The following is a 23805-nucleotide window of genomic DNA, read 5'->3' on the forward strand; positions in this document are numbered from 1 at the left end:
AAGGTTTGGCTGATGTCTCTAACAGTTGTATTCTTGTTTCTCAGTCTCATAATGGCTTCTTTGACTTTCATAGGCACAACTTTGGTCCTAGTGTTGATAAACAGCAATAAGTTTCCAAAGGTGATGGAAAGACTAGGTGCTGAGAGCTCTCTTATACCTGCATTAACGATGCAATTAAATACACCTGAGCAATTACAAATGCATGTGAAGCCATGTGCCCTGAAATGGGGGGGTGATTATGTATAAACACTGGTAATTTCTACATGGTGAAACCAAAATGTATAAAAATACTCTTTAATAAAACCTGACAGTGTGCACTTTAACCACGTGTGTTTTTTCTATTACAAATCTCAAATTGTGGAGTACAGAGGCAAATAAATAAATGATGGGTCTTTGTCCCAAACATTATGGAGGGCACTGTACATTGAGCTTGGGGAGAGATGCACAGGTCTTGATTTGTAAGCCAAGTTCCACTTAGTGAAGTGCTTTTGTGACACATTGGGAACTGGCTAGAGGAGTGGGTGCAATAATGTTTAATCACACCTGGGACAGATTCATAGATTGGAAAGGTTTGGAGGCCAGGTGGGACTAACTTGGTTAGGCAAATTTAAACTGGAATGGGTGGAGAAAGGATTTGAGAATGTTGCCAGGATTCGAGGGCCTAATCCATAGGTTGAGCAGGCTAGAACTTTATTCCTTGGTGCACAAGAGGCTGATCTTATTGGGGTGTATAAAATCACAAGATAGCGGGAATGTAGCCTTTTCCCCAGTGTAGGGAAAACTGTACTAGTGGGTATTGGTTTAAGGTGAGAGAGGCAACCTTTCTCACACAGGTTGTGGCCGTATGGAACAGGCTGCACAAGCAAGTACAATAAAACATTAGGACAAATAGATGGATAGGAAAGGTTTAAAGCAGGCAAATAGGTCTAGCTTAGATGGGCCATCTTGGTTGGCACGGACACGCTGGACCAAAGGACAGATTTCTGTGCTGTATATCAATCTATTTTCTCATGCAGAATGTCCTTGCACATGCTCCACTTTTCAAGAACATATCCAATTTAGCAACTAGTTTCCACTTCCTCCAGCCTTTGAATTTGATGACACTGAAGAAACAACCATTTCAATATCAAGTTCATATTGAACAAAAGGGAACCTGCAGATATGGTGGTGTTACTCTTGTCCTCGCTAGGCAAGGGGCACACTATTGGCAGAGGCCAGAACTAACAGTATTGCATTTTTCACACAATATTGCAGCCACAGTGTGCCTGTGGTGGAGTGTGTAAATGCTTAGCTTGCTCTGACCTGGATAGCGTCAGACCTTTTGTGTGTTGTTGAAACATCACTCGTTCAGGAATGCAAGAGTATTCCATCACAGTTCTAACTTGCATTGCAGGTAGTGGAAATGCTCTGAGGAGTCAGTGAATCGTGACACCGTGGCTACTATCATATCACATCTGCTGCCAATAGTGAGTGTGTGGCCTTGTCAAGCATCTGGTGAACACTGGAGTTTTGATCACAATATTGATTAGTTGTGTGACAAGATTGTTAAATAGGCACATTCCAGACCATGTCTATATGCAGCCTGGCTGCAAATAGAATTGACCACTCCCTTACCATTTAGAATTCAGTTCATTGAACCAAGGACATCATGGGGTTTGGAAACATCATTCTAATTTCTGTTGAAACCAGGTAACTGCCATTTGATGATAGTCAAATTATCCACCTTGAAGCCACCCTCTTATTTATACTATATGCCCCGTTATTTGCTGAAGAGTTTTGACCAAGCCTCTACCTCGACCCTTGTCAATCCCATGCAGAATATTGCATTTAATTACATTGCCCAATTCCTCAGCCCAAGCAAGTATCCTCCCTTCAATATGGAGAGCAGCACTAGGCACAGTCTTGGAATTTTTTTATTCTTGTATCCCACTGTGCTTGTAATAAGTGTTCAATCCCATTTATCTCTAGAGTTGCTTGCTGTGTACGTAATGACCTCCTGGGTTTAATACATCCACACTTGCTGTAAGTGTTCTTCCTGCAAAAGTATCCCCCCCCCCCCATCATATTCTTTGAGCTACCTTTGAGGTCAATTTAATATCCACCAACATCATCAATCCACTTCCCCACCCAGCTAACATTGCATTGACTGTACCTCATTGTAATTACAAAGTCAAGCTTTGTAACTTCCACATTACCCATCCCATGTGTTTTTGTCCCCTTGTATTACTTTGAGATACTTGATCAAGTGCCTTTTTTAAATCTATTTGTGCATATTAGCTTTCTCCTCACCCATGCACGAACTCTTTAGTAGAAATAAAGAACAGCAGATGCTAGTTTACAAAAAAAAAAGAAAGTGCTGGAGTAACTCAGCAAGCCAGGCAGCATCTCCGGTGAACATGGATAGGTGATGTTTTGGGTCGAGACCCTTTCTCAGAAAAAAGATAAATTGAGGATTTAACAAACTTGATTTACTATGACTCTTATTAACACAGTAAGAAATCGCAGCATTTTCCTACTTAATGGATGAAGTGTTGCATTAAATTCCAATTTTCTGGGACGACGAAACTCTATTGAATTTGAGGTCATTGCTCATTTGCAGGCTCGGATTCTAGATATTTCAGAATTGAATTCCCTTAAGTTTATCCACTAACATCATACTGTGGCTTCCTCCTTTTCTGGGATGTCTATTGTACCTAGTGGACACATTATTTGTTTAATGTCCCAGACATTTTACTTACTCTTTCAACTGACATATTTACAAAAAACTGTACACAAGGACACTGAGCTCCTAGAGCTAACGGAATCAAGGGATGTGGGGAGAAACCAGGAACGGGGTACTGATTTAGGATGATCATAATGAATGGTGGTGCTGGCTCAAAGGGCTGATTTCTGACTTGTAATGGGAGTTAATCTGAAATAGCAGGCCCTCAAGGATGCTTTGCTATTTAATACAATGATAGATCCTCTGCTTTTCTGTTAGTTTTATATCCCCCCCCCCCCCCTCCAATTTCCTTAGTATCCAAAAACTTGAGAACCCAATGTAAGTCCCAGTAGCTACGTGAGCCACTAGTGTGTGGCCATTGTACTCCAGCAAGTTCCAATTACATTTTACTACTGTGTGCACTGAAAGGCTTTGGCTAACTCCTGTCCCCACACCAGCTTTATAGCACAGACTAGCAATCTGGACCTTTTCCAAGAATAATCTAAAACTAATCCCTCTTCCTGGAGCTGTTTCTGCTTCAAAACACCAAAAGAAAAGGCCTCAATCACAAACATTAAATTTCAATAGTGTAAAGAAATTTGTCTGAGTCTTTCCCCTCAATATACTGAATGTCAAGAGCAAGCCTTCGTCTCCAAATCCCAGAGAGGAAGATTTTTACTCGCGTCACAACAAAGTACTCATGTTCTAAAACCTCTTACCTTGCTCAAGGGAAAGAGCCCCCTTGTTTCACATAGCACTTCCCACCCCAACATCCTATTGAATCCCACTGCCCCAAGGGGGTTTTAATGTCTGTTTTGTTCTTCTGTGGTACATCCTTCAAATCATTTGGCTGTACACTGCTAGAGCCACAGAACCAAATTGGGACAGATATCAGCTCTATCATACATCCCGGCAATTCATTCATTCCCATTAAATAGTTGCAACTGATTTTCACTTCCATTAAATATTTTGAGGTAATGCATGATTAAACGTGTACCATTACATAAACTGCACCCATCTGTGGAAGAGTCTACAATTAGTACATTAGCCCCAACTGGGGCTGGGGTGGAAGGCGTCCTTAATTCCAAGGGGACCTGCCCAAGAATAATTTATGAAAGCAGGTTGTGGAAAGAAAAGCTTGTGCAGTGAACATTGACTTGGTATTTTACCCAATTTTGAGCTTACATTAATATAGCAGAACTTTCTCTGTAACAAATGTTTTTTGTCTCACTTGTATTTAATGTCTGTAATAGTTACCTCATTATCCATAGCCCTATAGTTTATTAAACATTCTTCCATCTGCTAGCAATCAGAGCGCAGTCACAGTGCTGCCTAGAGCCCTGCTGCTCAATATAGCTGCTACGCACCAAGATGCTGCCACAGGCTTTTGCCCATTTGTTCACTGGCAACCCTGCTATTTTCATTGAGGGAGGAAATTGAGCTGAATAGCTCAAGGGAAGGAATACTGAAGTAATGAGTGAAGAGGAGGAAAAGGTCTGCCGTTTACCTTTTCACATCTAGGTTGGTTGTAGATTAATTGGTAGAAATTAATCAGCAAGACTAGTCCCAAGGTGTATTTCATTATATCACCAGAAGGACAATTATGTCTAGAGATTCCTGTGTTCAATTTAGCATCATCAACACACACTTCAAAATGCAAGACTCTAACAGCCCTATATAGAGGTAGAGGTAATGCTTGTTTTTACTCGAGGATTCCATGGATGATGAAAAAAAAGAAATGCACATGTCATGTTTCACAACTGCCACCAGAGGGGGCAAAAATGATCATGGGCATCTGCTGCTTGCCTTTGCTTTGATCCTTTGTCTAAACCCTAGAGCATTGGAAACAACGAAGGGTTTGAGAATATGCTGCCCCACCACCCTCACTTTTTTTTTAAGTACACTAAGCGTGCAATTTAATATTAAGGCTGCCTCTTGAGCAAGGTGTATGTAATATGGACTGCCCTAACCAGCTAAAGCACTGACCAATTCCCCTAAGTACCCACGCTTGCTTGTTGGTTTATGTGTCTACCCCAGGCTGTGCACTCAGAGAATGGCACATAATTGCAAGTCCAGAATAAAGTCAACCATCAAAGTGTACAAATTACATTTCACAAACATTTCAATAAAAGAATGAAACAGCATAAAAATTCAAGGAGACTTGATGTTATGTAAAAGGTCTTTTATAATACAGGTTTAAAGAAAGTAGGTGGCTATTCATAAAAAGCAATTCTGCAACTTATACAATACTTACACCAGATCCCAAATCACCCCCAGGCCCAGCAACACTGGTCACAAACACATCCCTTCCTCTGAGACTTCATCCGCTGACCTGCTTCAAACCACTGAGAGGCATCAAAGCCAAAACTACAAACCTACCCTGCAGGTACTGAAGGATAAACTGCAGTCACTCTCTCCTTTGGATATGGAAGTCCAGATAAAGTACTTCATTTAACTCCAGACTGGCTATGAAGCTGTTTTTTTCTCCTCTGACCTCCCTTGGGGAGATGGTGCCAACTTTGTGAGGCTATCTTGAGTATCTCCTCAACCGACCGTTGTGGAGATGTGTACCTAGTTCAGTATTTGCATAGTATTAAGGGGCGGAGAATATTTGCAGCTCCAGTTGTGTATTAGGATTGACAAATCCATTGCTAAGACTAACAGCAGGCCTCTCCTGCTGTGACCATCAACTTCCCCCTCAGATTTAGTGATATATTTCACCAGTGGAACACCGATAATGTGCGCAAGTCCCACTGAGATCGAATCGCTCAGACCTCTATGCCTATGGTTTCAGGCAGAGTGCCACCGGGATTCATTCACTCAGGGTGAGGAACAGAGCACCAGAGTCGGGCTGAAAGGTAAAGAGCAGGAAATCGCAGGACACACTGCTGCTTCAGAGGAGCTTCAATGAAATGTATTGAGAGTTTAAATTTGCTGTTAATTTTGCTGTCCCACAGAGCCCAAAGATGGTCACCAGAAAATATCTGCATCCAGTAACATGAACTTGAGTCAGGTCTACAACAACATCCCATGAAACTATTATTATTGAAGTTAGTGGTGGATAAACAGCATGTCAAAGCATCACGGGACTACATTGAAGAGAACATCCTTTAGTGTGCAGTGTTTGAGTATCACCTGCAAAAAACACCGTTCAATTTCAACATCAGCCACTCAGTTGCAAGTCTGCCCATGGGCTTAGGATTCACCAGCCACTCTCAGGGAGTGAGGGTGACATTCACTCCCACCCAACACCAAAACTAATACCCTCCTGCTGGAGGCCAAGACCAATGGAACAAACCATCCCAGTGAAAGGGGGATGGGAGATTGGGAAGGAGTGGAACTGACCATTGGGAGGAAGGTGATAACAGCCTGCAGTGATGAGATTTGGGGAAGGGGGAAGAATATTAATTTTCCTCCCATTGCTTAATCTCAGTTGTTAAGACTCCATAACATATTCAACAAATGTTCTCGGAATAAAGTACAAGAAATACCAAAACCCAACCATCATCAATGTCCTAGACTCTGATTCTGCTGAAAGCCTTTGGGAAGCAGCTGGTCGCATGCTGTACTTCCTTCTGGTATCGAGTGCTGCCCAGGACGAGGACACAGCTAGAAGAACTAAGGAAGACTAAACAAAAAGTGACTTTTCTACAGCATAAGCGCTTTCAGCATATCATTGGCCAGCAATTACCAAAATATCTGGTCCACATGTAGCAGCATCATGGATTTTTATATTTTGCCCCCTAATAGGTGAAGTGGCACTGAAAAAAAATGTGTGGGCATTCTATAAGCAAATGATATACTAGGTTATAAAGTAATACTGGACCTGGAAGTTCAGTCGAGTCAAGACAAGGGGGAGAGGGTGTGGTTGTGGAGAGAAGCAAGGAGAAAAATGAGCAGGGATTTCCAATTAACTATGCAGGATTAAATGGGGATAGAGAGACTGTACTTTCAATTATCAGCCCATCCACAATGGAGCTGGTGCACAAACTACAAACAAAGACAATAATACCTCAGATTCCAAAGCCCCATATAACAAAAAAAATAATTGCAGCAAAATCCATTCTTGGGCCTCCCAACGTTCATCCCTGACTTTCCCCTATTTTTGGCTACGTAACTATATGTACATTATAAAATGGCCGCTCTAATGAAATTTCACATAATGGTTTCCAGGAACACATACCCATTGTAATGTGAGGTATTACTTCAACGCAGACCTTGGCTTTGGAGGGAGGAGAGTTTTCAGCCAAGCCTGCAGAGATCCAGACTCAATCCCATGCCCCTCCCGAGAACAAAGCCAAATCAGGCAAACATTTCTATACAGGTACAAACACACAACCGGTATTTACAAACGAGAACCAACCATAAATGCTCCCCTTATAAAATAATAAAAACTGCATGGAGTTAGAAAGGAGGAATCACCAAAGAGTTCTTTACGAACCCTGTCCAATTAAATGTATCCAGATAAGAGATAAAAACACATGATGGGAATAGTACCTTGGTATTTGCAGAGTCGTTAACAGAAATGGGAGCTGGCACTAACCAGTATCAGCACAAAGCAAACGGATCGGCTGTCGGGCAGCTGTGTGTTTGCCAGTGTGCACATCCAGCTGGGCACCTGCAGCCATGTACGTTGCCAGATATGCATGGGCCACGCACAAGCTGACCAGCTGTGGACAGGCTGGCTGCCTTGCCCATCACTGGGCTGATTTATACCCATTCTTTACACAGGGAACCTCATTACACTGCTGTCTGCACTGGGCTGCGACTGTTTCACCCGGGGCAGGAACTAGAATTTGCACAATGCTGACAAACTTCAATGTCACAAATAATTGCTTCCTACACTGGACAGAAAACAGGAGGGAGGGGGGGGGGGGGGAGAAATAAGATACCCTTGACCCACCCACCAAGGAGCGGTTAATGACAGGAACGCCACATAGCTCCGTATTGGACACCATTGCTGGAGGGCAGGAGGAATCTGTGTAGATTGGGCAGTCAGGCAGGGAACGCACAGGTGAAAGGCAGAGGCTCCAACTCCAGGCATGCACCTGTCCTGCGAATCCAACTGACCCATCCACCACCAGTGCTGCTGATTCAGGCAGCCCGCAGGTCAGGGGCTGATTCTGGGGCCGCCTCCCATCAAATTACCGGCCCTGCCGCCGCACGGGAAGAGAGATTACAAGATATCTGGATATTAGGAATAAAATCTTCAGTCCTTCACAACTGTCACTATCCACAGCAGTAAGGCTCCACCAAAGGATGAATCGAGTTGCTAAGAAAAGATAGGCACTAAAGCAATGACGTGAGCCCCTGGGGTCAAAGTTTGTCATTTTCCGGATTTCATGTAGGAGGGGATTGCTCCTCGGGCAGTCAGTCCCTCGAATCGTTTGTACGTGTAGTTGATGAAGACCCAGTCCTTGTTCTTGTAATCCGACTCTGAATGGTTGCTCACTGCAACTGGAAGGGAGGAAATACATGAGGACAAAGTCTCAACTTCATGACAGATTATACAAGAGCAGCAACAAGCAAGCTCCACAAACGATACCCGAGTCTAAAAACACATTATCCTTTTACAATTGAACTGCCATTTGTGAACTGGTCCCACAACAGAGGGAATTCCAGTAAATAGCTTCCCACCCTCTCCCAACAGCAGAACAGCCTTGTGATGTGGACTTCAGGCTGGTTACTGACTGCGCAGCGCTGCACTGGGGTTAATGAGTTAATATTTGACAAGTATCATTCACTAAAACAAAAGCATTAATTTTCCCCCCCAAAGTGCAAAATCCCCAAATTATTAAGGGATTGGACAGGCTAGACGCAGGAAATATGTTCCCTGTGTTGCGGAAGTCCAGAACCAGGCGTCACAGTTTAAGAATGAGGGGTAGGCCATTTAGGAATGAGACGAGGAAAAACTTTTTCACCCAGAGTTTTGAATCTGTGGAATTCTCATCATAGAAGGCAATGGAGGCCAATTCACTGGATGTATTCAAGAGAGACTTAGATATGGCTCTTACGGCTAACGGAATCAAGGGATATGGGGAAAACGCACGAACAGAGTACTGATTCTGGATGGTTACACAGAAAAGCAGAATCAAGGGATATGGGGAAAACGCACGAACAGAGTACTGATTCTGGATAATCATTCATGATCATATTGAATGGCTGTGTTGGCTCGAAGGGTCAAATGGCCTACTCCTGCACCTACTTTCTATGTTTCTATGTAAGTCACCAGTGTGGAGTTATTCAATTACTGGCAGACCTTTAGATGTGCTTATATTCAGGGTGTGCTATTCTCTAGATGTCCCAGCATGAAGGTCCTGTTTATCCATTGTACACCAGTTCAAAACAAACTAATGGAGGAACTCAGTGGATTGAGCAGTATCTGTGGGGGAATGAACTGAACATTTCAGGTTGAGACCATGCAACAGGGCCCAGAGACCAAGCCACACAACCAGAGGTGTGTAATAAAATCCCAAAAACTGGAAGCACTCGGGTCAGGAGGGAACAGTTGAAAGGACAATTCAGGTCTGATTTAAGGGCATTTGACAATTCAGGTCTGATTTAAGGGTATTTGAACCTGAAACATTAACTGTTTCTCTTTCCCCGGATGCCAAATACCCTGTTGTGTGTTCCAGCATTTAGTTTTTATTTTGGATCACCAGTCATATTGATTTCTGACTAAAGTTCATTTGAGTGAGACTCCTGGAATTGTCCCTGAAGGTGCCCAGGTCATGAGCTACAAATCTGTATTTAAGAAGGAACTGCAGATGCTGGATAATCGAAGGTATACAAAAATGCTGGGGAAACTCAGCGGGTGCAGCAGCATCTATGGAACGAAGGAAATAGGCAACGTTTCGGCCCGAAATGTTGCCTATTTCCTTCGCTCCATAGATGCTGTTGCACCCGCTGAGTTTCTCCAGCATTTTTGTGTAGCTACAAATCTGTGCCTGCTGGTGGCCAGTCTGTGCCCAGTGATGCCTGGGCACCACCCAAGGACAACTCCGGTGTCTAACAAGCCTGTCAGCGAGGGATGTTGAGCAACTCCAGATTTTCAAACAGATCTCTGCCTCGTACTCAACCCTGGAGCTGTGCCCAGAACATCGGCCTCTGGCAATCCCAGTGAGAACATTGATTAGATAAGTAACCAAGCTGAGGTACAGGCCCAGTTGCTCGTGGAAGTTAGTACTGTTTGAACACGCTGCCCCATAAACTTGCTGTTACTTGCAGGCAGACGGGTTAGAAGCAGTTTGCAGCAGGCAGCAGCAGAAGTTTGTTACCCCGTTCAAAGGGCACACACTGGCATAAGATGGTACCCATCAGTCCAGTCGCACACTCACTGGCCCGTATAGACCACAAGGAGCGAGCCATTTAATTACTACTTTGTTTCTCTTGTATAAAGTGCAGGATATCTCAACATCAGCTCCTGGTCGGAGCATAGGACTGTGGCTCCTGTGGAGAGAGTCAATGCCCTGACTGTTGCCACTAACACAGTTAATGGGGACTAGCTGAGTTCTACTATCATCTAACGTGGATAACCTACTGTTGCACTGGCACTGCTGTGGGCTTGGCACAGTATTTGCAACATCTCAGTCTGCAGATCCTCAAGTGATAATTCTTCCTACTCACCACCTCCTTCAGCCTTTCTCTGGGACCCATTTTCCTCATGTGCAGAGCTGTCTTGATGTAGTTTGTCAACAGCATCAAGCAGTCAACACTGGTTCACATCGTCACTCCAGGTTTGAGTCCCCACCCTCTAAAATAAAGTGGCCCACCTTCAATAATACCCTTTTCCAATTCAAATATTGGAATCAATGGAGGAGAGGGCAATGTGGCGGAAACAAACCTTGACCTGAGAGAGGCTGGAAATAAGAGTTTAACTACTACTTAAACAGGGATAAAACTGGGAAACACAGACCAGTTAATCTTGCGTCAGTAATGGGGAAAATGCTCGAACCTATTACAAAGAAGCATTACCAAGATTGGACAAAGCAAGCTTGAGTTTATTTCACAAACCTACTTTGAGGAGCCAAATACTATAGATTAGGGACAACCAGTGGATGTGGACTTCAGAAGACTTTTGATAAAGTCCTGCAGGAGAGGTTGGTGTGCAAAATTAAAATATGTGGGAATGGGGGTAATATACTGGATAGAGAATAGGTGGCAGATAACAGAAATAAGCAGGTCTTTTTCCAGATGGTAGCCAGTGACACGAGGAATGCTGCAGAGATCAGTGCTTTGGCCTAAACTACTCTAAGAAATATCAAGACTTGATGAGGGAAGCAAATGTAAATTTAGGTTCACAGCTGGGGAAGACTTGGTGGGGGTGGAGAAGAGGGAATAGAGGGGATGGGGCAGAGAGACTTCATAGCAGGACTGATCAGGTCCAGACAGACTAGATACAGGGAGGATGCTCCCAATTGCCAGAGTCCAGGCCCACAGATCCCACAATCAGGATACCAAGTGTGTCATTTAGAATGAAATCAGGAGAATGTTCTTCATCCAGATGGTGGGGAAGCAGTGGAATTCACTCCCAAAGGAAAGTGAAAATATTCAAGGTGGCGATAGAAATATTTCTCAATGGAAAAGCAATGGAGGGATACAAGGAAGAGGAGGACCAAGCTTCTGAAGTGGATGATCAACCATGATCGAACTGAATGATGGAACCGGCCAAAAGTTCCACTCCCCTCTTATTTTCTATGTTCCTCTGCCCTGCTATAATTGACTTTGGATCAGCAAATGTCTTCCATGCCCCAGAGACCAGAGAAACAAAGGTTAGCAAATGGCTGCTCCAAATATTAAAGCACTGTAGCAATGAGAATCAGTATATTTTAGTAAGGGTTGAGGGGAATAAAATGCTTGTTACCTGTCTTTGAGGACAGGCACTTCTTACCACTACTCTCTAGCCCTGCCTGTGATACTCCTGGGGAAGAACATCAGAAAACACTGCATCATATTCAAACACATCAGCTTCATGTAAATCTACCTGGGATATCAGGCAAATGTGACACTATTTACAGGAGCAAGGGTGTTTGGGTTTCAACCCATCACCAACCACACGTATTAATTAATGGTCTATACCACACGGATGCAAAGGCTAGTGGAAGCAGATTCTAAAGGGAATTAAAGTAAGTGAGAACAAAATGGGAGAAAATTCTGGGACTTTGGAGAAAGAGCAAGTCGTGGCTTTAAATGGGTAACTCATTCAAAGAGCGGGGAGAGGTACAACGGATCGAAAAGCAAGTTGCTCACTGCACCATAAAATTGAAGGAGAGCATTTGTACAGACGCTTTCGATAGGGACACGTGAATTTCGTATCAGTGGTGCTGAGAAGGGGCAACCACTTTGCCCCTGGTTAGTGTGGGCAGACCACTGGCTGCACTGGGCATTGTTCAGGATGCTGGGTACTGGCAGCATACAGAGTGAACGGGTTTTGAAACAGGGTTCCATCATAGCTGGGGAAAGGTCTCACTTTTAATGCAGGGAATCATTTAGGAAAATATTTCCCAGGATAGCCTGGTCAGCTCTTGATGTACCAAGATACATCAGGACAGTTAAATAATAAAACCGTCATACAGTGTACCTTCTCAAACCCCTTCATCTCATGTCCCTTCACCTCATGAGTACACGGTATGGAATAAAGTTACACTAACACACTATTTAAGCAGCGCTGACTGGAAAATGCAGGTGTGAGAGTTCTCTGATCTCAAAAAGATGTCTTAGAGTTAACATCAACTCAAATATCAACAGGTCCTCAGAGAGAGTGATGAGCCAAGCTATGAATCTCACCCACTGCCCAGTGACAGGGTCTAACAGATCTAGGCTCTATATCGAATCAATTACTTACACAAGTTCACATTAAACTTTGGGCGATACAGTGCGGAAACAGGCCCTTCAGCCCAACGAATCTGTGCTGACCAGCGATCACCCCGTACACTAGCACCATTCTACACACTAGGGACAATTTAGAATTTAAAGAAGCCAATTAACCTACAAACTTGCACGTCTTTGGAGTGTGGGAGGAAACCGGAGCACCTGAGGAAACCCACGCGGTCACCGGGAGAACGTACAAACTCCGTACAGACAGTACCCGTAATCAGGATCGAACCCAGATCTCTGATGTTATAAGACATCAACTCTACCGCTGTGCTACTGTATTACACAAAAAAAAAGCTTTTTTTGTAATACAGTAGCACAGACAAAAAGCCTGGCAAACCTATGGAGTTTTACTGTTAGACAAAGCCATCTCGCCTTGAAATCCTTACCAGGCTGCAAGATGTCCGAATCAGGAAATTCATCAAAGTTCGATGTATCATCAATGCTCTTTATTTCAATTGTTATAGCTGCTGGCCTTTCCCTGTTGACAAAGAGTTGATTAGAACCAGGTAATTGCTGGAGAAACTACTCCAATGAATTAGGATAGAAAACCATGAGGATTTAGGGGGAGATTAAAAAGGTTATCCATCTTCAGAGGGTGTACGCCAGATTCATACAGGGCACAGATGATCTCATAGTGCACCCATCTCTCAGTGCACCGCAGCAGATTGCAGGCTCAGAATACCCAACGCCCACCAGCAGTCGGGAAGGAACTGCCTGCATCACACACACCGGCAGCTGAGGAATGAGGGAGCGCATGATGTGTTCACGTACAAGAAGGAAGGCAAATGCATCCGTGAGAATGATGACAGAGGGAGGAAAGCGGCAGGCAAATCTGGGATCCCGAGAGCAGGTAGATCTGCTATAACTAGTTACATTCCTGAGAAACCTCGTGACATAGTTAGAGCCATACACCAAAGAAACAGACCCTTTGGCGCAACTTGTCCATGCTGACCAAGATGTCCCATCTAAACTAGTCCCATTTGCCTGTATTTGGTTCATATCCCTCTATACCTTTCTTATCCAACCACCTTGTCAGATGTCTTTTAAATGGCGATGTAGAAAATTGCATTATGAAGACAATTGTAACAATGTGGGGGGAAGGGGATTAGGAGCTAGAGTGTTTCAGACCTGCAATAATAGTTATATTTCCCCTTCAAGGTTTTCAGAAATATAGGTCTTTTCAATAATAATGCTTATTGTTTGTTACTGTAAGCTAGAAAATATTGAAGACTACATGTAAAATTGTTTAATAGAGTATCATTGCACAATTTGGAGTGAGGTGATTCTTCACAATTTCAATAGCCACCAGTGATTAAAGTAGTAACCGTGTTCTTAAGAAACATTGGTGTATGGGTACTACAAGGAGGCTACATGGAAATTGTTTTATTTCCCCCTACATTGTTTAAATCCAAGACAGCTTTCTTTTTCTGTTCGTCAATTTCCAAAGTAACTTTGGTTCTCTAATTCCCAATCTAAAGTGTTATTGAATATGGCCCACGTAGAGAAAACAGACAATTTGGCAGAACTGAATAAGATAAACATACAGCATGGAACAGGACCAATACATATCTGGGCTCTCAGTCTCACCTGATGTGCTCCCAGTCCACACATTCAAAGAACGGATTGCTCTTCACATCCTCCACTCCATTGGCCCCAATTCGCATTTCAGATTCACAGCAGAACCTGGAGGATCACAGACCGTCGGAAGGTAAAACAAGCAGCAGGGACATGGTCCACAAGTCAAGCAGGATTTCATGGCAAAGGTTCCCATCGCAGCATCTCCTCCCATCTCTCCTTCAGGTTCAGGTACAGGGGCAACTGCAACCGGTTCATATCTTACTCACGTGCTCATTCATCAGGCACGAGAGGCGTCAGAGCCTGTCCTCATCTGTGCACTGTCCGGTAAGGGGCAACAGGCAGCAATCAGGATGGCGCCTCCCAACTTAGGAACACTGAACCGTAATACAGTGACAGTTATACAGTTCTGCTGCCTACAGAATGACTGCAAGAAATCACCAGGACAGGAACATGTAACACTAAATTAATCCCAACATTCCCCCACACTTCTGTACCTGTCATCAATTCTCTTTACCCTTATGTAGCTGTGCATTAAGTTAAACCATTATTCACCTACACTGTTCCACGTGGTAACAAATTCTATTTCCATACCAGCTCAGGTTTCAGGATGACAGAGCTGGTAGAGCTGCTGCCTCACAGCTCCAGAGACCCGGGTTCAAATCCAGACCTTGCATCAACTGGGTCTACAAGTACGGCTAGGAATCTTTGAAAGAGGCAGCGCCTCTTCACAACAATGCAGAAAAGCAAAGCAAAAACTTAAATTTAATTCTTCATCATCAGAGCCACCTACGATGTACTTCCAACACCCAAGAACCTAAACCAGTGGCTTGGAGAAGATCCATCATGTTCTCTCTGCCAAACCCCAGCAACATTAAGGCACATCCTCACTGGCTGCAAAACCAGTCTTTCACAAGGCCGCTACACCTGTAAGCACAATCAGGTCCAGTGACAACTGGCGATTACCTTGGAAGGAAGGAGAACTACCACTAATGCCCCCCCCCCCCCCCCCCCAACGCCTGGTTTCTCGAACACCACCCCTATGGTAAAGGCAGGACAACCTCCAGAGAAGCCATTTGCAAGAAAGGAACCGACCCTCCTGGACACTGCACAGGACTGGAAAATGCAGGCTGATCTAGACCAGAAGATCATCGTTCCACCAGACATCATCACAACTAATCTCAGGCCAGACTTGATCTTGTGGTCAACCTCACAGAAGTCCCTGTACATCGTGGAGTTATCTGTGCCTTGGGAGGCTGCAGTTGGTGAAGCACATGAACGCAAATGTCTGAAGTATTCAGACTTAGCAGCTGAGGCAGAGCAACGCGGCTGGCATACCCAGCTACTCCCTGTAGAGGTTGATTGTAGAGGGTTTGTAGCCATGTCAACAACCAGACTCCTGCAGGGAATGGGAGTTCAAGGACAGGCCTTCCGGCAAGCCTTCAGGTCGCTGTCAGAGGCTGCCGAGCAAAGCAGCAACTGGCTGTGGCTGAAGAGGAAGGACTCCCAACTGGGCTGCAAAATGACCAGCAAGAGGGGTAAAACAGTGACGAGCGCACCTGGGATGCCAGGTGTTGCTGTTGGGCCCTCTGGAGGTGTTGTGGGCCTATCAATGAAACACCAAGGAGGGTGCCCACCTGTTGACCCCAATGATGTCTTTACCCCTACCCCCACTCAAGATATTAAGAAGATGCCAATTATAGTAAGGATTGTAATATCAAGTCCTATAATCCCAACTAGACATACAGAATTGAACTGTGGTTAAGTTACACTGACACAGTTTGTGATCCAAAATGACTTGGCAGTTTTGCTTAAGAGCTATTAAAAGAGAAAACAGCCACCAAAATGCAGCCAAGAGGAAGCATCTGTGGAGAGAGAAATCAGAAATGTTTCAGGTCCAAGATTATCAGAGCTGGGAAACACAAGAGACCACAGACGCTGCAATCTGGAGTCAAACAATAGCCTGTTAGAGAAACCTGTCTAGACAGGCAGCATCTGTGGAGAGAAATGGACAGGCAATATTTTGGTTCGCACTCTTCTTCAGACTGGAAAAAATATATTCGTTTTAGGTAGCAGTGAGAAGGAGGGAAGGAGATGGTGGGAGATGCTAGGGGAATACAGGCTGGCCTGATGTGACAGGTGAAATCAGATCAAGCCTCTGTCTGTGCAACATGTTGCTAATGGTAAGGCTGCGAGACAAGCTAATGTGTTCCAAAGAGAGCTCATAGAGAAACACACCATTGCAACAGACCCTTCAACCCACCAGGTCCACGCTACCATCAATCCCATTTTATTTTTCCAACATTCCCTACATACCATCTTCATCCATTTGCCTACAAACCAGAGGCAGTGGGTCAGTTAGACGTCTGACTCCCACATCTTTGGAATATAGGAAGACCTGGAACAAATCATAGGATCACACAGAGAACGTGCAAACTCCACCTAGGCAGCACCTGAGATTAGGATTGCACCTGGGTTACTGGAGTTTTGAGGCAGCAGCTCTACCTGTGTCAACCTGGTCCTGGAGAGAATGAACAACTTGTTACCAGAGACCGATACCGCTGGTCACTACAGCAGAACCATAAACTTGAGCACAGAATGAATAGGGTGACTGTAAAATAAAGTCACAGGAGATTGCTGGGTACAAGATGGTTAGCACTGACACTGGATGTGCAAGAGGCTATTTCCAGTCACATTGTAGTCACCAAGTCAGGTATAATAGGAAATGCAGAGTAAAAGCCCCTTTACCCAATCCCATCGATGACTCCTGCAGCAGATGCAATGTAGCTTCCACGCACGGTTGAAATGTGTGGGAAGGGGCTAGAGAGGAAAAGGCGCCGTTGATGTCCTTTCTGCTTATGTCCTTTACCTCAGAATTAAGTCCTTTGCTTTCTCTGAAATGGGGACTTCTGGTGGAAATGTGAGGGTCTCTCTCCAATTCATCACCTTCTTGTACGTTTCCTGGGGAGTCTCTGAGCAGAAGGGTGGGTAACCTGAAAGGAAACAACCCACAGGTATTTAAGGCAGGACCAAGTGCATGGGATGAAACACATTCACAGATCGGGTTCAGTTCATACCATGTACACAAAGAGCACAAATGTCTTTACAAGCGATGCCCTCACTCCTCGTCACCATCTACTAGGGCAACAGGCCGTGCTGTTTATAGAAAATGATTTAACAAATAGGTGCCTCGGCTTTGTGGGGTTCGAGGCATCTGAGAAGATCAACTGCAGACTGGGCCACAGGTGGGACAGAAACGGCTTGATAGGACCGGCAGCTGCCGGATTGGGAGGTGGCAAGTTCTTTCCACCTTTGATACTGGGCTCCTGCATGCTGCTGATGAATGGGCTCAGTGACCTCAATGCCATCTCTAATTGCTCATTCTCCATTTTGAGTGGTCATGGATCAGGCATTCTCACGAGGCAGTGGGACATTACACATTATAAGAGGCTTTCAAACCTTTCTGTAGCCCATCATTTGGAAAGCAGTGAAAGGATCGGTCAAAGTCAGCATGGATTTATGAAGGGGAAATCATGCTTCACTAATCTTCTGGAATTTTTTGAGGATGGAACAAGTAGCATGGATAAGGGAGAGCCAGTGGATATGGTGTATCTGTAGTTTGAAAAATCCTTTGACAAGAGATTAGTGTGCAAAATTAGAGCACATGGTATTGGGGGTAGGTTAATTAACGTGTCCTTTTCAGAATGGCAAGCAGTGACTAGTGGGGTGCCGCAAGGCTCAGTGCTGGGACCCCAGTCATTTACAATATATATTAACAATTTAGACAAAGGAATTAAATGTAACATCTCCAAATTTGCAGATGACACAAAGCTGGGTGGCAGTGTGAGCTGCGAGGAGATGCTATGAGGCTGCAGGGTGACTTGGATAGACACATAGAAAATAGATGCAGGAGTAGGCCATTCAGTCCTTCATTTCACTGGATGTTTTCAACGGAATCTAGGGATGTGGGGAAAAAAAGCAGGAACGGGGTACTGATTTTGGCTCATCAGTCAGGATCTATTGAATTTTTTTGTGTACCTTTGATTCTCCAGCATCTGCAGTTCCTTCTTAAACACAGGATCTATTGAATGTCTGACTCCTGCACCTATTTTCTATGTTTCTAATCTCTGCCATGACCATGCATAGAGTACTCATTTCAGGAGTCTGGTTTTAGGCATGCAAAACGGCATGGTCTTCCAAGAGATACAGAGTGTGATGCGGACCTAAGTGGCCTGGGAGAGGGCACTAATGTTAGCTCGCTCATCCTGCATGTAGCTTTGGAGGATTTTGCAGAAGTTGTGTCAGCAGTATCTCTCCAGATTTTTGAGGTGCCTGCAGTGGGTAGCCAATGCCTCAGTACAACAGCAGCAAACTCAGTGCTCATGCACAACAGCTCAATGGTTGATTATAAGTTGCAGAAACAAGGAACTGCAATTGCTTACATGCACAGGTTTACAAAAGATGATGCAACGTACTGGAGGAACTTAGCATGTCTGAAGAACATGGATAGGTGACATTTCAGGTCAGGACCCTTCTTCACCTACAACTAGCTACACCTACAACTGGGGTTTTTCCTGCACACTCACCTGAAGGGAGGGAATCATCCCATTTACCCACACCGCCCCACCTTCTACTGTAGCCAAGAGCAAACTTACCGATCAGCATCTCGTACATGATGACTCCAAGTGACCACCAGTCACAGAGTTTGTTGTAGCCGGTCTGCATGAATACTTCAGGTGCAATGTAATCCGGGGTCCCTACTGTGGAGAAAGCCTGGGGATCGGACAAAGGATAAGGCAAAGAAAGGAGTTAGGAAATGATGTATCCGCACCTTAAATGTCCTTCCCTTCAAACTAATCTGATTTGAATACATGACCAGTGCCACCAGAGCGGAGGGTGGTGAGCCACAGTGTAGCCAGGTGTGTGACAAGTTATCTCCCCTTGTTAAAATACATCAACTGAAATGGACGTCAACCTCTCGGCTCATCCCCCCCATGCCCTGAACATTTGTAGGAAGGAACTGCAAATGCTGGTTTATACCGAAGATAGACACACAAAGCTGGAGTAACTCAGCAGGTCAGGCAACATCCCTGGAGAAAAGGAATAGGTGACATTTCGGGTTGAGACCCTTCTTCGGACGGGTCACCCATTCCTTTTCTCCAGAGATGCTGCCTGACGGGTTGAGTTACTCCAGCTTTTTGTGTCTATGCCTGAACAAAGTTACTGTCAATAGACAATAGGTGCAGGAGTAGGCGATTCAGCCCTTCGAGCAAGCACCGCCATTCAATGTGATCATTGCTGTCCTCAGCTGGAACCTCTAACATTATTGATGTGAGTACAAGAGCCAGTCATTGCTGACACCTCTCCATTTCCCACTGCCCGACCTCTCCACCGACACAGCCTGCACTCACCAACTGTCGCCGGTTCCTCTTCCAGGTCTCTGCTTTCCGCTTGGAGTTCATGTTCTGAAACGCTGAAGGGGCACAGGGTTTAGTACACAACATGAGCACCAAGGTCAGTATTTAGTCCTATAATACCATATTAAGCAGTCTGAGTGAACACCAGGCATGGGAAGAATTGCTGCAAAGATGCATCTAGTTCCTGTTTGATCCTAGTTAAGCTTTCCTAGCCAGGATAACAATTGCAGCTACATTTAGTCTGGAAATGAGGATAATTGGGTATCAAAGGTGTTCCTCACCCTTGCCAACTGGACAGTATTTGCTCTTGTAAAGACAAAGTGGGACCAGGCTCTTCTCCTTCCCTCTAGTCCACTGGCACACCCCAGCCAAGCACAAAAGGGGCAATCTGCCTTGTTTAGTCAGGAGAGTAAGAGAGCCAAAATAAATTGATGAAGGTAACGCCCCTTCCGGGGGGGGCAGGAGTATAAAGCCCAAATGGTATGAAATTGCATTTGGATTTGGTGGCCTGCACTCTGCTTGAAATGAAATTTCAAGGAATAGCCGTGAGTGAACTGCCAGCCCACCAGGCCTGAGTGACTGAGCTGCCAGCCAAAGAATCCATTCGTCCATACTAGCCCCACAGTCCCCTTCGGCCCAAAACACCCATACTAGTGCTCCAGAAAGCCCCCCCTCCCCACCAAATTGGAGTTGGGGGAAGAGGTGGAATATTGCGTTGGGGGTCCAGCCCTCCCATGTGACCATGGGACCCAACGGGTCCCACTTAGTCTAGTAACATTCTAAAAGTTGCCCTGGCAACTTTTACACTACTGCAACATGACTTCCAGACTTTTATACTCTATGCCCTTTCCTATGAAGATAAGTATGCCGCAAGCCTTCTTTACCACCCTATCTACTAGTATTGCCACTTACAGGGAGCTATGACATGTCACCCAAGATCTCTCTGTATATCAAGGGTCAGCCATTTATTGTATACTTTCCAATTAAAACATGACCTCCCCTTTTACTTCAATACACAATCCATTGTCGAGGATGTACAGAAGCCTACACCAGGCTATCAAAATACGGTTACAAGGAACTGCAGTTGTTGGTTTACACACAAAAGGACACAAGGTGCTCGAGTAACTAGGCAGGTCAGGCAGCATGTCTGGAGAACATGGAGAGTCACCTACCCATGCTCTCTAGACATGCTCCCTGACCTGCTGAGTTATTACAGCACCTTGTGTTCTTTTGTCCACTAGGCTCTCTATTGTTTCCACACAGGCTGCTGAGTTTATCCAACATTTTTTGTTTCAGATTTCAGCCATCAGCAGTTTTTTCCCCTGTGTTTTTGAGCTCTCTATCATCTATAATTCCCAAACATCTGGCTTAATATGCAGAGCTCATGCAACTAAAGGCAGCCACAGGGAACCCTCCTGGAACTGGAAACATTTTTGAATGTACCGCAACATGTCGATCTCAACCAATAAACCGCTAGCCCACACGATCTACTCACTGAAGTCGCTCGGCAAACTGTGACTGAGGTTGCGGTAGAATTCCGTCCGGTGAGCTTTCTTCAGTCCTGTGCACAAGCCGAAGTCAGACAGTTTAACGTGTCCCTGGGTAAACACACAGCAAGAATCAGTTACACTTTTTTGTAATGTAAATCAACACCGCCATACCACAGCCACTGTTCACAGAAGCTCTGTAACAACAGAGAGAGAGAGAGAGAGAGAGAGAGAGAGAGAGAGAGAGAGAGAGAGAGAGAGAGAGAGGTACGCAGACTTTCATGATGTCAATTGAAAGGTTCCAAATGTTTCAGAATAGTCCTGCAGTTCAAAAGGGATGCTTTAAGATACAGCATGGAAACAAGCCCACTGAGTCCACACTGACCATCGATTACCCTTCCAGTGCATCCCACTTTATCATCCACTTTCTAGGACAATTTACAGAGGCTAATTAAATTGCCAACTTTAGGATATTACAGAAATCGGACAAGATGGCGGCACCTGTCGGCAGCGGCCTGTGCAGTCCGTCTGTCTTTTTTTTTCTTTTTGTCCTTTTAAGTGGATGTCTTGGTTTTAGTTTTTATATTATTTTTAGCTGTGTATATGTGGGGGGGGCGGGAGAAACTTTTTAATCTCTTCCCTGTACGGGGACCCGACTTTTTCCTTGTCGAATCTCCGTTGTTGTTGGGCCTAACACGTGGAGCCGGCGGTCTCCCACCGGAATCGACCTGGGGCTCCAGTCGCGGAGCCTACGGACTCACCATCGCGGAGCTGGCCGAGTTCGGATTGCGGAGCGCTGTGGTGGCGTGCGGCTGCGACCCGACTACGGAGCTCAGAGGCTTTGGCTGCAGGCCCTGTGGACGGTAATATCGGGAGCTCGCGGGTCCCTGGTGGGTGACCACTTTTCGGAGCACCCGCAACGGCAAAATTCGCCCGCCCGAATCGAGGGGTTTAAATCGACCCGGAGCGGGGCCTTCCATCGCCCGGCATGGGTTAAACGGCCGCGGGACTTACCATCGCCCGTCGGGGGGGGGGGCCTCTAACATCTAACATCAGGAGCCTCAATTGGCTCGATAACAGTTTGGCCGCTTGACTGCGGGAGAGGAATGGGCGAGAGAACGGGCAAGAGATAAGACTTTTGCCTTCCATCACAGTGAGGAGGTGTTTGGGGATTCACTGTGATGGATGTTTGTGTGGAATTGTGGAATTGGGTGTTTTGGTTTTTTTTTTGTTTGGTGTTTTGACTGCAGAAAACGTAATTTTGTTTGAACTTATAGAAACATAGAAAATAGGTGCAGGAGTAGGCCATTCGGCCCTTCGAGCCTGCACCGCCATTCATTATGATCATGGCTGATCATCCAACTCAGTATCCTGTACCTGCCTTCTCTCCATACCCCCTGATCCCTTTAGCCACAAGTGCCACATCTAACTCCTTCTTAAATATAGCCAACTACCTTCTGTGGCAGAGAATTCCAGAGATTCACCATTCTCTGTGTGAAAAATGTTTTCCTCATCTCGGTCCTAAAAGATTTCCCCCTTCTCCTTAAACTGTGACGCCTTGTTCTGGACTTTCCCAACATCGGGAACAATCTCCCTGCATCTAGCCTGTCCAACCCCTTAAGAATTTTGTAAGTTTCTATATTGTCTAAATGACAATAAATGATTCTGATTCTGATTCTGAAAGCCCATGCAGTCACAGAGAGAGCGTGCAAACTCCACACAAACAACACCCAAGGTCAGTATCAAATCAGGATCTCTGACGCTGTGAGGCAGCAGCTCTATCATCTATGCCACATTGCTGCCTACTGCTGCTTTATTACATTCTTGGCGCCATATATATCTTTTAAATAGTTATTTTGGTGTTCATTAGTTTGGAATGGTTGACTTCACTTTAAATTGAAGTTACAGCTCCCGAAAGATTCCTCCATTTTTGTAAAACCTATGTGGCTATTTAAAACAGTGCCAGGGTAACCGCTGCAAGTGATTAGCTGGGAGATGTGTTTATAAAGTTTGCGAGCAGTACATAAGCACGTCACAGTGGAAGGTGCATGTTACTGAGTGTATTTTACAACATTTGTGTGTTACCCGGCACATACCTTGCTGTCCAGGAGCAGGTTGTCTGGCTTGATGTCCCTGTGGATGAAACTCATTTGGTGAATGGAATCAATGGCCAGCACAGTCTCGGCTATGTAGAACTGTGTCTCCTCTTCACTCAATGTGTCCTTCTTCATCAGCAGGGTCATCATATCTCCTGCAGATAGAGGCAAAGTACATTTGCTTAGTTCATTCAACATGCTCCAGAAAAGGGCGTGCATCGAGTTAGTGCATCCCGTCAGCCAGATGCATGGAGAGTCCAGTGAAGATCAAAATAAACGGATGAACAGATCCTACGGCAATGGCTGACGTCATCTCAGGACCTGGAAGTGAGGGGGGCACAAGAACGGGACTCTCGGGTGTCTTTACTTGGTTGTATGCATGCAATCCTGAGCAATGCTGGTATCAAAGGCAACAAGCAACCTCTCCATGAATGGATATCTACTTATTCTGCTTATTCAGTCAAAAGATGTGACTAGTTTTTATTTCTCATCACAAATTGCCTTTGGGAATGCTATGGTATTGTGCTTGAAGCATTGTGGCTTTTGTGGTGGAGGTACTTCCACTCTAACGATAGTGAGCTCATGGATCTAACAGCATGTTTGTTCAGAGAATTTTAAGTAATTAACAGGATAGAGGTGGAGAAAATAAACAC

The 23805-nt window shown here is 44.9% G+C and overlaps 1 protein-coding gene across 5 annotated transcripts in view; it reads right to left on the minus strand.

Annotated features, from left to right (window-relative positions):
* Positions 1-4868: 4868 nt before the first annotated feature.
* The window catches only part of LOC129708795 (serine/threonine-protein kinase 38), a 72890-nt gene continuing 53953 nt past the window's right edge, over positions 4869-23805 (minus strand). For 4 of the 5 annotated variants that reach the window (XM_055654768.1, XM_055654769.1, XM_055654766.1 and 1 more), the window contains exons 7-15: positions 23153-23307; positions 21065-21167; positions 19564-19625; positions 18808-18925; positions 17022-17145; positions 14165-14260; positions 12964-13055; positions 11565-11621; positions 4869-8158 (exon numbers count right to left, since the gene is read on the minus strand). In XM_055654768.1, coding sequence (XP_055510743.1) covers positions 8028-8158; positions 11565-11621; positions 12964-13055; positions 14165-14260; positions 17022-17145; positions 18808-18925; positions 19564-19625; positions 21065-21167; positions 23153-23307 — 938 coding nt within the window. In that variant the 3' untranslated portion in view covers positions 4869-8027. The remainder of the gene's footprint in view (positions 8159-11564; positions 11622-12963; positions 13056-14164; positions 14261-17021; positions 17146-18807; positions 18926-19563; positions 19626-21064; positions 21168-23152; positions 23308-23805) is intronic. The other variant, XM_055654767.1, reaches the window with a different exon arrangement.

The sequence above is a fragment of the Leucoraja erinacea genome, chromosome 24 (assembly GCF_028641065.1).
Source record: "Leucoraja erinacea ecotype New England chromosome 24, Leri_hhj_1, whole genome shotgun sequence".
Lineage (NCBI taxonomy): Eukaryota > Metazoa > Chordata > Chondrichthyes > Rajiformes > Rajidae > Leucoraja > Leucoraja erinaceus.